Here is a 15,603-nt window from a genome sequence, read left to right as displayed (position 1 = left end):
TGGACTTGCTTTGTAGAGCAGACTGGCCTCAAGCTCAAAGAGATCCCCTGCCTCTGCCTCTGGGAGTACCTGGATTACAGCCGTGTCTTACTACACCCTGCTCAGCAAATGATTTTTAATTTAGATAAGATCCTATTCATGTTTTTTTTTTCTTTATTGTGTTTATAATGTTGTATTTTTTTTTACAGATAGTTCCCTTTTTTCCAATGCTCACTTTAACAAGGCCTTAATCCAGTCGTAAAGTAGTTGGTGACCCACATAACATTTATGCCACTGCTGTACCATAGGCATATCTTGCCAGACCACTTGCTATTGTAGCTCTCTGGGTTGTATTTTTAAAAATTGCTTTACTCAAGATCAAGATCACGATTTACCTGTTCTTTCTTAGGGTTTTAGAGATTTGGTTCTTTTATTTTTTTGCTTATGGTCCTCCCTGCCTCAAAAGAAAAGTGAAACTGGAGAAAGCCTAACTTTTTTCTTGGTCAGAGGGGAAAGTTTTCAATCTTTTACATTGAGTGTAATGTTAGTCCTGTTTTTCAGTAAATGCCCTGTGTGATGATAGAGAGTAATTTCTCTTCTCAGTTTATACAAATTTATTCCTGTGAATATTGATTTTCAGGTTTTTAATCCAGCATCATTTGCTAAAACATCTATTGTATTTTTCATTGAATAGTCTCAGCATACTCTTGCCAAGTTTTATTTACTGTTTATTTTTAGACTCATAATTCTAGTCCCTTAATGTCTGTGTATTCTTGTGTTTGAACAATACTGTTTTAATTGTGGTGTAGCTTGTTTTGAAATTGGGAAGTGTGTGTTCTTCCATGTTGTTGTTATTTGTTTTTAGTTAGTTAGTTTGTTTGTTTTTTAGTTTGTTTAGTGTTTTGGTTAATTTAAAAGTATGGCTAAATAATGTTAATTATTAACCTTACAATTATTATGGTGGTATATTTAACCTGCTCTCACAATCAATATAGACATAGACAGCTGATAGATTTTAGAATAGCCTTATTTCACCTGGGGCAATAAAGATATTAAACCTCTAAATTACCATTACTTCCCAGTCCCCATCCCAGGCCAGTTGTTCTAATTTCTATCTGGGCTACCTTCCATCCCTAATTCCATAAATACTTGCTTATTCTCTCATCTGGCTGCTTTCCTCTATCCACAAAGCAACCATGTGCTCTTCACCCAGCTAACCCATCTTCCTGTTTCCCTTCTCTTTCAGTACCTATCTCTCTCTCCCATGAGCCTTCCATTTCCAAAGCCCTCAAATCTTAGCCATGCCTATTTTTTCTGCCCTTTCTAGGTACAGGCCTTTTTATCAGCCAATCAGGAATAATTTATTAGGCAAGGTTACAAATGTCATTTTGAGGTATGTGAGGTATGCTAGCCTGGGGAGCAACCAGATCGTGGGGGTAAATAATTAGTATCAGAATACAAAGCACCAGACCAACCCCCAACAGTTTTGTTTTATATTTTGTTTTTGTATTTTTCAGACAGGATCGCTCTGTTTACCTTGCTGGCCTAGAACTCACCGATCAGGGGCTGGAGAGGTAGCTCAGAGGTTAAGAACACTCGCTGTTCTTCCAAAGGTCCTGAGTTCAATTCCAAGCAACCACATGGTGGCTCACAACCATCTATAGTGAGATCTGGTGTGCAGGCATAATGTTGTATAAATAATAAATAAGTCTTTAAAAAAAAAAAGAACTCACGGATCAGGCTGGGTTTAAACTATATTCACCTAACTCTGCTTCCCAGACTTTAAGACTTGCACCTTCATGCCCAACCAATGTTGTTGCTCTTTATTAAGATTGTTTGGATATTGGGAGTTTCTTATAATTCCATATGAATTAGTTTTTCTGTTTCTACAAAGTAGGGAATCGACATTTTAATAGAGATTGCATGGAGCCTATAGATCACTGGGAGGAGTGTCACTGCCATAATTTAAATATTACAGTTCATAAAGGTGGGGTTGTTTTTATTTAATTCTTTCAATGATCTTTTACAGTTTTCAGTATTCAGATTTTAAACTTTTTTGGTTAAATTTGTTAAAAATTCCTTATTTTGTGTTTGGAAGTGGCATCCTTTCCTTAATTTTATTTTCAGATTTCTCACTGCTGTGTATATAAAGCAATATACAATCCAGTCTTTTTCATATTGATTTTGTGTCTTGTAGCAGAACTTGTTTGTTTGTATTTTTTTTTATTTTGTGCTTTGTATTTTTCCTCCTGTGTGGTTTCATCTCTGCTTTCCATATTTAATATCCTGTTATTGGTGAATAGTTTTCCTTCTTTCCTTCCAGTCTGTTTATTTTTGGCTTGTTTGCCCTACCTAGATCACACAGTGTTGAGTACAATTTTTGAAGTGGCATGGTTATAATGATGCATACCTATATTCCCATCACTCAGGAGACCAAGGCAGTTGGAGGCCAGCTTGGGTTATATAGTGAAACCTAGCTTTGTCAAATGTTTTTTTTTTCTTTTTTATTGAAATGTTAGATGATTTCTTCGTTCTATTAATAGAATGATTAAAGATTATTAATGGAATTGATAGTATTGCATTGATTGCTTTTCATGTTTAATTGTCTTTATATTTCTGAAATAAGCCCCAGTGTTTCATAATAATTAGTTCTTTTAAATTGCTTTTGAGTGTAGTTTTATAGTATTTTGCTAAGGAAGTTTTACATTTATTTTCATAATTGTAAGGGACACACACCGGTGTATAGTTTTCTTATGTGTTTGTATTAGCCAGGGTTCACTGAAGAAACAGAACTTATAGAATGAACATATATTAAATGGAGACTTACTTATTATATTGACTTACATGGTGTTGTCTGAGTAATCCAGCAATGGTTGTCTCACAATGGAAAGGCTGAAACCTGGTAGTTGCCTAGTCCATTAAGCTGGATGTTTCAGTAGTCTCAATCTAGTGCTAAAGGTCTGGAGGGTTTATGGAGAGCCACCAGTCATCAGTCAATTTGGAAGCCCAATACTGGCCTTTATTATCAGCAAAACTGTAGAGCAGAAGCAGTAGCAGCAGAGTAAATGAAGTTGCCGGTAAGAGTGAAGTCAACAGGTCAAAAAGAAAGCTTTCTTCTTCTAGCTATCAATTTTTTCTTTTTTATTTATTTATTTTTAAATGATTACTTAAGGTGGCTTTTTTTTTTTTTCAAAGACAGGGTTTGTCTACGTAACCCTGCTTGTCCTGGACTCACTTTGTAGATTAGGCTGGCCTCGAACTCACAGCGATCCTCCTGAGTGCTGGGATCAAAGGTGAGCACCACCACCACACTGCTCACTTTTTCTTACTTTTATTTGGATTGTCACCCACATTTAAGGTGGATCTTCCCACTTTATACAATCCAATAAAGAAAATCTCTCACAAGAATTCCTAGTGGCTTTGTCCCTTTACTTGATTTTTATTCAATCAATTTGGCAAACAACCCACACACCGTGATAGGCTTGGTGTCAGTGTGATAGGGGATGCAAAAGTAAGTGGATCTCTGTAAGTTCAAGATCTACGATCTTCCTACTCTATATGTTAACTGTAAACATATAATATAAACATATATAACTATAAACATATACAGTTAACATATAAACTATGTGAGTTTCATACCAGCTAAGAATACATAGTGAGAAGCTGTCTCCAAAAAATAAATAAGTAAGCAGATGTAAATGAGGTAAACACTTTCATAAGTTATAGCCCATCTAATACTAGAGATAGTATATAACCATAAAGGTGTTAGGTAGACCATGAGAGATTTCATATGTCAAGTGAGAAAATATTATAAAATGTACCCCCAGAGAGGACTGTTTCTTAATTTACCCATGTATTTAATAATTAAAGGATTTCAAGCAAGGGAAAGAATCAGCAAAGCAAAATGATTCAATGCCACTGCAAAAACTAAGGTGCTGCTTCATCTGGTTTAAGATCTTACTTTTTAGAGAAGCTACTATTTTTCCAGAGATCTACTTGCAAGAACAACAAGGACTCATAGTTGCTGAGCCAACTCCCAGGCAGATTTTCCATTGATTTTCATGTATTCCATTCCCATGAATATTTTTAACATTCAAAAATGTTAGGAAGTTTGAAATGCTTTCTCATCTTTTGAGATTTCAAAATGATATTAAGTAAATTATGCAAGATGATGACTACAAATTATTATTGGGATTAACAGCAAAATCATTGTTATAGTTAGAGGTTAAAAATATTAACTCTTGGTTAAAATCTGCACCTGTTTAAACTTTTGAGCAAATGTTTTGGTGCTACTAAATAGTTAACATAAATGATTCACATATTCTTTGGAAAGGTACATTTGATGAATCATACTTTGAGAAAACATTTATCTTGTTGAGCAGAAAAGTTTATAGAATGCAAAGAGTGAGTAATTCTGCTCTCATATTTTAAACCAGAGGTACATATCAGCTGTTAGAGAAATGAGGTAGCTCATAGAAATCTGTTGCAGCTAGCAGAAAATATGACAGAGGTTTGATTTAATTCTCTCCAAAGGTCATAGATACTGATTATGCTATAAATATGCTGAATACAGTTGATAACAAATAAAGCATAGGACTCATTAAAAATTTTATTTTGAAATATTTTACCAGTTATAAAGTGGGAAATTACTTTGCTAATAAATATATAGGGCCCCATATAATTAATTGTGCTATACAACTGTTACTCTAGTCCCATATGTTCAATTGACTACTTGAAAATTTTACCTGAATGACTTTATTATTCCATAGAACCCATTATCTGCTGCTGATCAGTGATGTAACTTCCAGTTATAGTGTTTTCATGGAAAAGGTATATGAGCCTTTGTGACTCATCTTTTAACATAGTGAATAATAACTGTTGTCTATTCAAAGTATATTTGCACACACCCCGTTTCCCTGCTGTCCATATCAAGATTGCATTCTTATTTCGTACTACATTAAAATGCCTGGCATATTTGAAAATACTGCACTCATGTCCTGCTTTAGATTTGGTCATTGGTTATATGAGTCTCTTTGGATGCCATTATTTGTGAGAATAAGTGTGTTAAGCTAGACAAATTGTTAACACTTGAAGACTTTAAGTATACCATCCTGGATGACTTATTATCATAAAATAGTTGTAGCTGCTCTTAATATTAGATTCCTTGTTAACTATTTCGTTGTCAAAGAGCTCTTTTCTTTCTTTTTTCTCTTTTTGGTTTTTGGTTTATTTATTTATTTATTTATTTATTTATTTATTTTTCTGAGGCAGCTTCTCTGTGTAGCCGTGGCTCTTCTGAACTTACTTTGTAGACCAGGCTGGCCTCAAACTCACAGAAATGTGCCTGTCTCTGCCTCCCCAAGTGCTAGGATTATAGGCGTGCACCACCATGCCCAGCTGCTCTTTTTTTTTTCTTTTATTCTTTTTTTCTTTTTTCTTTTTAATTTTAATTTTATTTATTTCACATCCTGTTCATAAGTCCCTCCCTCCTCTACTCCTGGTCTCATCCTCCCTCCTTTTTCCTCCTTATCCTTCCTCCTCTACGCCTTAGAGAAGCCTCCTCACCTCACCTACCCACCCCAGAGCGTAGAGTCATATCAGGACTGAGCACATCCTCTTTCCCTGTGGCCCATGAGGCATCCCCTCCAGGAGAAAGTGATCAGAGAGCAGGCAACAGAGTCCATGTCAGAGGCTGCCCCTGCTCCACTTACAAGGGAAAGCACATGAAGACCCAGCTGCTCCAGCTCTTTTTGTTTATTCGTTTCTTTTTGAGACATGATTTCTCTGTGTAGCCTTGCCTGTCCTGGGCTTGCTTTGTAGACCATGCTGGCTTTGAACTCGCAGTGATCCACCTGCCTCTGCCTCCTGAGTGCTGGGATTAAAGGTGTGCGCCACCACACCTGGCTTTTTTTGCCCCCTTAAGGAATGGTTTATTTTTTATATTTTGAGGGTAAAGTCCATCCTGGGGGGAGGTCCACAAAGTAGAATCTCGAGGCAGCTTCTCACATTGTATCAGCAGTCAGTAATCAGAGAGCAATGAAGGTTCCTAAACAATTTATACATTATTTTCTTTTATCAAAATTTTTACACCCATCCATTTTTCCTGCTGATTTATATTAGAGTATATGTAAAATCATAACAAAAGCTTCATTTCTAGTTCCAATCTTTCTTCATTCTATATTGTTTCATCAAGTTACTATCACTTAGAAAATACCACAGAAGTACTTTTCGTTTTCCTGTTCAAATACTCAGGACTGATTTTCCTTCCTTCCTTCCTTCCTTTCTTTCTTTTTTAAATAGCATCTACTATCCATCTACATATTTATTTATTTCAAGACATGGTCTCTCTACATAGTCCTAGGTGTCCTGGAGCTTGCTGTGTAAACCAGGCTGACCCCAAACTGACAAAGATCCTCCTGCCTCTGCCTGCCAAGTACCAGGATTAAAATCGAGCTATACCACTCCTGGTTTCTCTCCTATTATTTATGTCAGTTTTTAAAACATCACCCTGTTTTTATCATCTGTGGTTTTACTAAATTATTTTTCTTTCCCAAATGTCTTTTCTTTTCGCTCTGATGTCATTAAGCACTACCTTGTAAAATATAAACCAATGAATTTAGTAACATAGGACAATTCTATAAGGCCTTTTACTACCTTTTTAGTGCTCCGAAACCATGGCAAGGAATGGAAAAAGAAAATACATTTTATCAAGTGTCACATGTGTTCTATAAGTAAGCTTCTTAGTTTCCTTTGAAGTTGATGGCATTAACCTTTTTTTTCCACCGAAGACTGTGACTCAGAGAAAATTAACTGAATTACACAAGATCACTAGGCATGATGCCTCATCCCTGTAATTGTAATATGTGGGAGGAGGAAGCAGGAGGAACAAAGCAACCTGGGGTACATATTGAGAGCTCCATATAGCCTGAAATATAGTGAGATCTTGACTCAAAAAATAATCAACCAATAAATAAAGACGTTACCTCTAGTGAACAGAGGAATGAAGATTTGTATTCTAGTATGTTTTAGCTTCTCCCTGAAAAAAAATTAACCAAACTGTTATTCATTCCTTTTTATAACTCCTTATCTCCTACACCAAACAACAAAACCAAAGATTCAAATTTAAATGCTTATCAAATAGTCTGACCTCAAACAGTCTCCAGAGATGAAAGAAAAATTTTCTTAAAATTTAAAACATAAGTATTTTTTTATATTCTCTAGATTTATTTAGTTTATGTTAATGAGTGTTTTGTCTGCATGTAAGTCTGTGTACCATGTATGTGCTTGGTGCCTGTGGAGACCAGAAGAGGACATCAGAGCTGCTGGAACTGGAATTCCAGATGGTTGTGAACCACCATCTAAACCCAGGTCCTCTGAAAGAACAAATGTTTTAAATCATCAAGAAATCGCTCCAGCCCAAGTATAGGAATTGGCTGAAGCTCATCAGTTAAGCTTAGGCTGATTGGCCAGTGAACCCCAAGGAGCTTCTTGTTTTTATATCCATCATGTGCTTCATTGTGCAGTTGTATATGGATGGTATTGTGTTACCTTCCCAAGTATAAAATTTTCATGTAATGATCATGATTTCCACTCTGTTGAATTCCCTATACCTATGATAGTGCCGTGTGTATGTTAGAATTTCAAATAGTTTTTCGTACTAAACCTTTGGTCTTTTGAAGAATTTCAAGGCCTAGAAATAATCCAGAGTCATATATAGTTGCAAATTATAGAGCCAATAAAACAATAAAACTTAATATAACTTGTAATCTTAAATATATTCTTTGAAAATTACTAGGAATAGATTTTACCGATTTCTTATGAATATTTTAAAAATAGTAAATTACATTAACTAAGTTTCAGATGACATTTCTGTGCCTATCACCTTGATGTGACTGTTTTGGTTTCATGGGTATATATATATATATATATATATATATATATATATATATATATACATGTTCAACTATATTAAATTGTACACTGATTGTGTAGTTTTTGTTTATCAAGTATACATTAATAAAGCTGTGTAATCCACTCTTTTTAGAGGCGGTATATTCTAGAAATTTTCTCTCTTTAAACTGATTAGATTTTTCTGTGTTTAGGGTTTAATTTTTCCCCCTTGTCTATGTCTTTTGTTTTTGTTTTCATTTTCTTTTCTAATATTTCTATACCTAAGAGATTTTTTTGCTCTATATCAACAGCATATTTTAAATTGCTTTTTGTTGTTCTTAAATTGTTATTGTGCACTGGAGGAGAAGAATTCATGGGATATGTGTCTTTAATAACATTAGTTAGTAGCAGATCACTAAGGTCTCCTGTGATAGAGGCCACTAACTACTGCTTACTCGTGTTTTATGGACTTGGATTGTATTGCGACTATAAAATAAAAACCTTAGTGATTATTGAAACTTATTAGCGTTTTAGTAATTCTCAGTTATAATTTCTTCTTTTTATAAAATATATTTTCATGGCATAGTTTCAAAGAGAATATTCTGACATTGGTGCATTTGTATAAAAGAGGTATGGATCAGTATTACTCTTACCTAAAAGATCCTCTGATTGTATATTTATTTGCCATTAGTCTTGTATTGAGTGGATTTTATTTTATTTTTGACACATGATCTTCTATACGTGAGGGTGAATTGAGGCTGATTATTTAGCTCTGGGTATCCTCAGACTACTGATCACACTCTATTCTTCCTGAGTATTGCAGGCATGAGTACAAACCATGCCTGGATAAAGTATCTTTTAATAAATGTATGAAATGTGTTACCATATTTAAATGTAGTTTTCAACTTTTATTTTCCTTAACCCCAGTACTTCTTACTTTTATAAAGTTACCAGGCAGTGACATTGCCAGTGGAAGTGATGTACTTTCTGACGTCATACCCAGTATTCCAAGTTCACCTTGCCTTCTTTCTAAAAAGAAAAACAAACACCGGAATCTAGATGAACTTGCTTGGAGTGCGATGACAAATGATGAGCAGGTAAATATGTTGACATTCTTGGATGTTGACACTCTTTTTTTTTTTTTTTTATTTTACTTAAGTTTATTTACTTTACATCCCAATGATTTTTTATTAATAATTTTTATTTTTTTATATTAATCACAGGTTATTTACTTTGTATCCCAACTGTAGCCCCCTCCCTCATTCCCTTCCAATCCCACCCTCCTTTCCTCGTCTCCTCGCTACCCTTTTCCAAGTCTACTGCTAGAGGAGTAGCATGCCCCTCCCCTTCCCTCTGAGCCTATCTTATCAGGTATCTTCAAGACTGGCTACCATGTCCTCCTCTGTGGCCTATCGAGGCTGTTCCTCCCTCAGTGGGTGGGGGGGGAGGTAAAGGAGCCAGTCATTGAGTTCATGTCAGAAATAGTTCCTGTTCCCCTTACTAGGGAAACCCACTTGGAAACTGAGCTACCATGGGCTACATCTGAGCTACAGTTCTAGGTTATATCCATACATGGTCCTTGGTTGGAGAAACAGTTTCATAGAGGACACCTGTGCCCTGATATATTTTGTCCTTGTGTAGCTCCTGTCCTCTCCCGGTCATATTAACTCCCCCTTTTATCGTGGATTCCCTGCACTCTGCTGAAGGTTTGGTTATGAGTCTCTGCATCTGCTTTGATACACTGCTAGGTAGAATCTTTCAGAGGCCCTCTGCGGTAGGCTCCTGTCCTGTTACTTGTTTTCTCCTACTTCTCATGTCCATCCCATTTGTCTTTCTAAGTGAGGATTAATCATCTTACTCCTGGTCTTCTTTCTTGTTTATCTTCTTTAGGTGTACATATTTTAGTATGTTTATACTATCTTACAGGTCTATATGAGAGAGTACATACGGTGTGTGTCTTTCTGCTTCTGGGTTACTTCACTCAGGATGATCTTTTTTAGATCCCACCATTTGCCTGCAAATTTCATGATTTCCTTGTTTTTAATTGCTGAATAGTATTCCATTGTGTAAAAGTACCACAATTTCTTGAATGATGTATTTAATGTGCAAGAGTGTGAAGGTGTCAGATGCCTTGGAATTGATATTACAGACACTTGTGAGCTGCCATGTGGGTGCTAGAAATTGAACCCAGGTCCTTTGGAAGAACAGACACTAAGCCATCTCTCCAGCCTCTGGGTATTGACACTGGTTTTTTTTTCCTTTTTTTATTATCATTTATTAAAATTTATTCAATTTGTATCCCAGCGGTGGCCCGCTTCCTCCCTCATCTCCTCCTAATCTTACCCTCCCTCCATCTTCTCCACTTATGCCCCTCCCCTAATCCACTGAAAGGGAGGGTCCTCCTCCCCTTCTCTTTGACCCTATCCTATCAGGTCTCATCATGACTGGTTGCATTGTCTTCTTCTGTGGAGAGCCAAGGTTGAACTCCACAGGGGGAGGTGATCAGAGAACCTGTCACTGAATTAATGCCAGAGAAATCCCTTGCTTCCCTTATTAGGGAACCCACTTGGAGACTGAGTCTATGGGCTACATCTGAGTCAGGGTTTTAGGTCCTTTCCATGCATTGTCCTTGTTTGGGGTATCATTCTCTGCAGGACTTCCAGGGCTCATTTTTTTTTTCTTTGATCTTGTTTTTGAGCTCCTGTGCCCTCCTTGTGTTTTTATCTCCCCCTTCTTTCATACGATTACCTGTAGTCTGCCCAAAGTTTGGCTATGAGTCTCAGCCTCTGCTTCAATACCTTAATTAATAGAGTCTTTCATAGGCCCTCTGTGGTAGTCTGCTATCCTGTTCCCTGTCTTCTCCTGCTTCCACTATCTATTGCATTTGTCCTTCTGAATGAGGATTGAGCATCTTCCCTAGGTTTTCCTTGTTGTTTAGCTTCTTTAGGACTACAGATTTTAGTATGTTTATCCTATATTATATGGCTAATATCCATTTATAAGTGAGTATATACTATGTGTGTCTTTCTGCCTCTGGATTACTCACTCAAGATGATCTTTTCTAGTTCCCACCATTTGCCTGCAAACTCCATGATTTCCTTGTTTTTATTAGCTGAGCAGTATTCCATTGTGTAAGTGTACAATACCTGTATCCATTGCTCCGTTGAGGGACATCTGGGTTGTTTCCAGATTCTGGCTATTACAAATTGAGCTGCTATGAACATGGTTGAGCAAATGTCCTTGTATAGTTGAGCATACTTTGGATATATGCCTAGGAGTGGTATAGCTGGATCTTGAGTTAGCAGTATTCCTAACTGTCTGAGAAAGCTCCAGACTCATTTCCAAAGTGGTTGTACAAGTTTACATTCCCACCAGCAATGGAGGAGGGTTCCCCTTTCTCCACAACCTCTCCAGCATGTGTTGTCACTTGAGTTTTTTATCATAGCATTCTGATGTGTGTAAGGTGAAATCTCAGGATTGTTTTGATTTGCATCTCCCTGATGGCTAAGGACTGTTTCTCTGCCATTAGGTATTCCACAAATGAGATTTCTCTGTTTAGCTCTGTACTCAATTGTTTAATTAGATTACTTAGTTTGTAGGTGTTTATTCTTAGTTTTTTATATATTCTGGTTATTTGCCCTCTGTCAGATAAAGGGTTGGTGAAAATCCTTTCCCACTTTGTAGGCTGTCATTTTGTTTTGATGACAGTGACCTATGCTTTACAGAAGCTTTTTAGTTTCATGAGGTCCCGTTTATTGATTGTTGGTCTTAGAGCTTGTGCTTTTGTTTTTCTGTTCGGGAAGTTCTCTACTGTGCCAGCTTTTCTTCTAACTGGTTTAGTGTGTATGGTTTTATGTTGAGGTCTTTGATCCACTTGGAGTTTAATTTTGTGCAGGGTGATAAATATGGATCTATTTGCATTTTTCAACATGTAGACATCCAGTAAGCCCAGCACGATTTGTTGAATATACTATCTTTTTTCCATTGTCTGGTTTTTGCTTCTTTGTTAAAAATCAAGGGTTGGTGTGTGGGTTTATTTCTGCATCTCCTATTCAAATCCATTGATCCACCATTCTGTTTCTCTGCCAGTACAATGGAGTTTTTATTACTCTATATAGTTTTTGTACTCTATATAGTACAGCTTGAGATCAGGGATGGAGATACCTCCTGATCATCTGTTGTACAGAATCGTTTTGGAAATTTTGGATTTTTTGTTTTTTCATATGAAGTTGAGAATTTTTCCTTCAAGGTCTGTAAGGAATTGTGTTGGTATTTGATGGGAATTGCATTGAATCTGTATATTGCTTTTGGCAGAATGGCCTTTTTCACCATGTTAATCCTACCGATCCATGAGCACAGGAGATCTTTCCATTTTCTGATACCTTTTTCAATTTCTTTCTTCAGAGGCTTGAAGTTTTTTTTCATACAGGTGTTTCACATGCTTGGTTAGAGTCACACCAAGGTACTTTGTGTTATTAGTGGCTATTGTAAAGGGTGTTGTTTCCTTAATTTCCCTATTTTCTTTCCCTGCTCTTTTGTCTTTTGTATACAGGAGGGCTACTGGTTTTTGTGGGGGGTTTTGTTTGTTTGTTTGTTTGTTTGTTTTATGTTTTGTTGTTGTTGTTGTTGTTATCTTTGTATCCAGCCACTTTGCTAAAGGCATTTATCAGGTGAAGAAGTTCTCTGGTAGAATTTTTGGGTCACTCCTATATGCTATCATATCCTCTGTGAATAGTGACACGTTGACTTATTATTTTCCAATGTGTATTCCCTTTATATCTTTAGTTGTCTTATTGCTCTAGCTAGAAATTCAAGTACAATGTTGAAGAGATACAAAAAAAGTAGGCAACCTCACCTCGTGCCTGGTTTCAATAGGCTTGATTTAAGTTTCCGTTTAATTTGATGTTGGCTATAGGCTTGCTGTATATTGCCTTTACTGTGTTTAAATATGTGTGTTGTGTCCCTGATATCTCCAAAACTTTAAACATGAATTGCGTTGGATCTTGTCAAATGCTTTTTTGGCATCTAAGGAGATGATCGTGTGTGTGTGTGTGTGTGTGTGTGTGTGTGTGTTTCCTTCTGTTTGTTTATGTAGTAGATTACATTGATGGATTTCCGTATGTTGAACCACTCCTGTGTGCCTGGGATAAAGCCTACTTGCTCATGGTGGATGATATCTTTGATGTGATCTTGGATTCAGTTTGCAAGTATTTTGTTGTTTGCATCAATGTTCATAACAGAGATAGGTCTGAAGATCTCTGTTTTTGTGGGTCTTTATGTGGTTTAGGTATCAAGGTTCCTGTGGCTTCATAGAATGAGTTTGGTAATGTTCTTTCTGATTCTATTTTGTGGAATAGTTTGAGGAGAATTGGAGCTAGCTCTTCTTTGAAGGTCTGGTAGACTTCTGCCCTGAAACCATCTGGCCCTGGGCTTTTTTTTTTTTTTTTTTTTTTTTTTTTGGAAGGGAGACTTGATGATGTAGTACTCTTTAATCTATTTACCTCATCTTGATTTAATTTTGGTAAATAAAATCTATCAAGAAAATTGTCCGTTTCATTTAGGTTTTCAAATTTTGCAGCATATAGGCTTTTGTAGTAAGACCTAATGATGTTTTTGGATTTCCTCACAGTTTGTCATTATGTCTCCCTTTTTGTTTCTGATTTTGCTGATTTGGATAGTTTCTCTCTATCTTTTAGTTAGTTTAGCTAAGGATTTGTTTATCTTGTTGATTTTCTTAAAGAACCAGCACTTGATTTCCTTGATTCTTTGAATTGTTTTCTTTGTTTCTAATTTGATTTCCGTTCTGAGTTTTATTATTTCCAACCTTCTACTCCTCTTGGGTGTGTCTGCTTATTTTTTTTCTAGGGCTTTCAGGTGTGCCATTAAATTTTTTGTATAAGATGTCTCAAACTTCTTTCTGAAGGCATTTAGTGCTATGAACTTCCCTCTTATCACTGATTTTATTGTGTCCCATAAGTTTGGGTGAGTTGTGCCTTCATTTTCATTGAATTTTAGGAAGTCTCTATTTTCTTTTTTCATTTCTCCCCTGACCAAGCTGTCATTGAGTAGAGAGTTGTTTAGTTCCCATGTGTATGTAGGCTTTTTGTTATTTCTATCGTTGTTGGGGTCTAGTTTTAGGCCATTGTGGTCTGATAGGATACAAGGGATTGTTTCGATCTTCTTGTATCTGTTGAGGCTTGCTTTGTGTCCGACTATATGGTCAATTTTGGAGAAGGTTCCATGAGGTGCTGAGAAGAAACTATACTCTTTTGAGTTTGGTGAAAAGTTCTATAGACATGTATTAGGTCCATTTGATTTAGGACCTCTGTAAGTGTCATTATTTCCCTGTTTAGCTTCTGTCTAGATGATCTGTCCCATGGTGAGAGTGGAGTGTTTAAGTCTCCCACTATTAAGGTGTTGGAATCGATGTGTGATTTAAGCTTTAATAATGTTTCATTTACAAACGCAGGTGCTCTTGTATTTGGGGCATAGATGTTCAGAATTGTGATGTCTTCCTGGTGGATATTATCTTTGATGAGAATGAAGCGTCCCTCCTTATCTTTTTTGATTAATTGTGGTTGAAAGTCTATTTTATTAGATGTTAGGATAGCTACTGCAGCTTGTTTTCTGGGTCTGTTTCCTTGAATGACTTTCGCCATTCTTTTACTCTGAGGTAGTGTCTGTCATTGTTGCAAAGGTGTGTTTCTTGGATGCAGCAGAATGTTGGATCCTGTTTCTGCTACCATTCTGTTAGGCTATCTTTTTATTAGAGTTGAGTACATTGATGTTGATAGATAATATTGACAAATGAATGTTAGTTCCTTTTATTGTGGAGTTTGTGGTAATAGTGTGTTTGTGTGCTTGCTTGCTTTTGATTTTTGGTTGTGAGGTTATTCATGTATTCCTCTATCCATCTGCTGGTCAGTAGTCTTTGCTGTTTTTTCCTGGAGCCTGTACTGCAGACTGGGGTCTGTTTGTCTCTGGAGTCTGAAGTATTCTTTGGGAAGATGAAAGATGTCCCCCAGTTTGAGATTGGTTGTTGGTGTTTCAGATGCAGCTAAGGGAGGAAAGTCGCAAGTGCACAAGTGTGCAAGGGAAAGTGTCTGTGGAGGCGTGCCTGTCTGGAAGGGTAGATTGTGGTGCAGGAGCTATTTGCCGTTTGCAGGTACCCTGAAAGGCTCAGTGGTTCACAGTATTGTTTCAGTATTGTGCTCCAAGCACTCAGATCTCCCTGAGCTGCATCATCTTGGCTCCAGGGATTTTTTGCCTGGACTCCACTGGGAGACCCACAGAACAGGGGCTTCAATGTTGAGAAGGCTGTCCCAGAGTTCCCTATGTTACCCACAGCAGGGGTGTGGGTGGGAGGGATCCGGTGTCTGCCTGCTAGTGTAGAGGGACCCGATCTTGCAGAAGCACTCACTAGCAGGCCTATGTGGAAAGTGCTGAGGCCCACGAACTCACTCACAAGTGTGTGTGGGAAGCAATGAGGGCCAGGGAACTCACTTGCAGGTGTCTGTGGGAAGTGCAGAGGGCTGAGAACTCACTCACAGGTGTAGGTGGTAATATCAGAGAGCCCCCAGTGTTCTGCTCTCTGATTTGGGTCCCCTGTTTGGCTGTTTTATTAAGGAGGCGCCCCATACCTGGGATTATGTACTCCCCATTGCTGCTGCTGTGCTGCCAGGGCAAGTGGAACAAAGGAAAGTGCAGTTGAAAGTGCAGGGGTTTGACAGTTCA

The 15,603-nt window shown here is 37.2% G+C and overlaps 1 protein-coding gene across 1 annotated transcript in view; it reads left to right on the top strand.

The window, feature by feature from the left end:
* Window positions 1–15,603, top strand: part of Fam199x (family with sequence similarity 199, X-linked) — a 46,590-nt gene that overhangs the window by 18,153 nt on the left and 12,834 nt on the right. Inside the window, exon 3 of the mRNA XM_021627592.2 lies at window positions 8,817–8,966. Within this exon, the coding sequence (XP_021483267.1) occupies window positions 8,817–8,966 (150 nt within the window). The remainder of the gene's footprint in view (window positions 1–8,816; window positions 8,967–15,603) is intronic.

Source organism: Meriones unguiculatus, chromosome X (assembly GCF_030254825.1).
Source record: "Meriones unguiculatus strain TT.TT164.6M chromosome X, Bangor_MerUng_6.1, whole genome shotgun sequence".
In the NCBI taxonomy this organism is placed as follows: Eukaryota; Metazoa; Chordata; class Mammalia; order Rodentia; family Muridae; genus Meriones; species Meriones unguiculatus.
The sequence above is the reverse complement of the archived record's forward strand: the minus strand, read 5'-3'. Positions and strand labels throughout refer to the sequence as shown.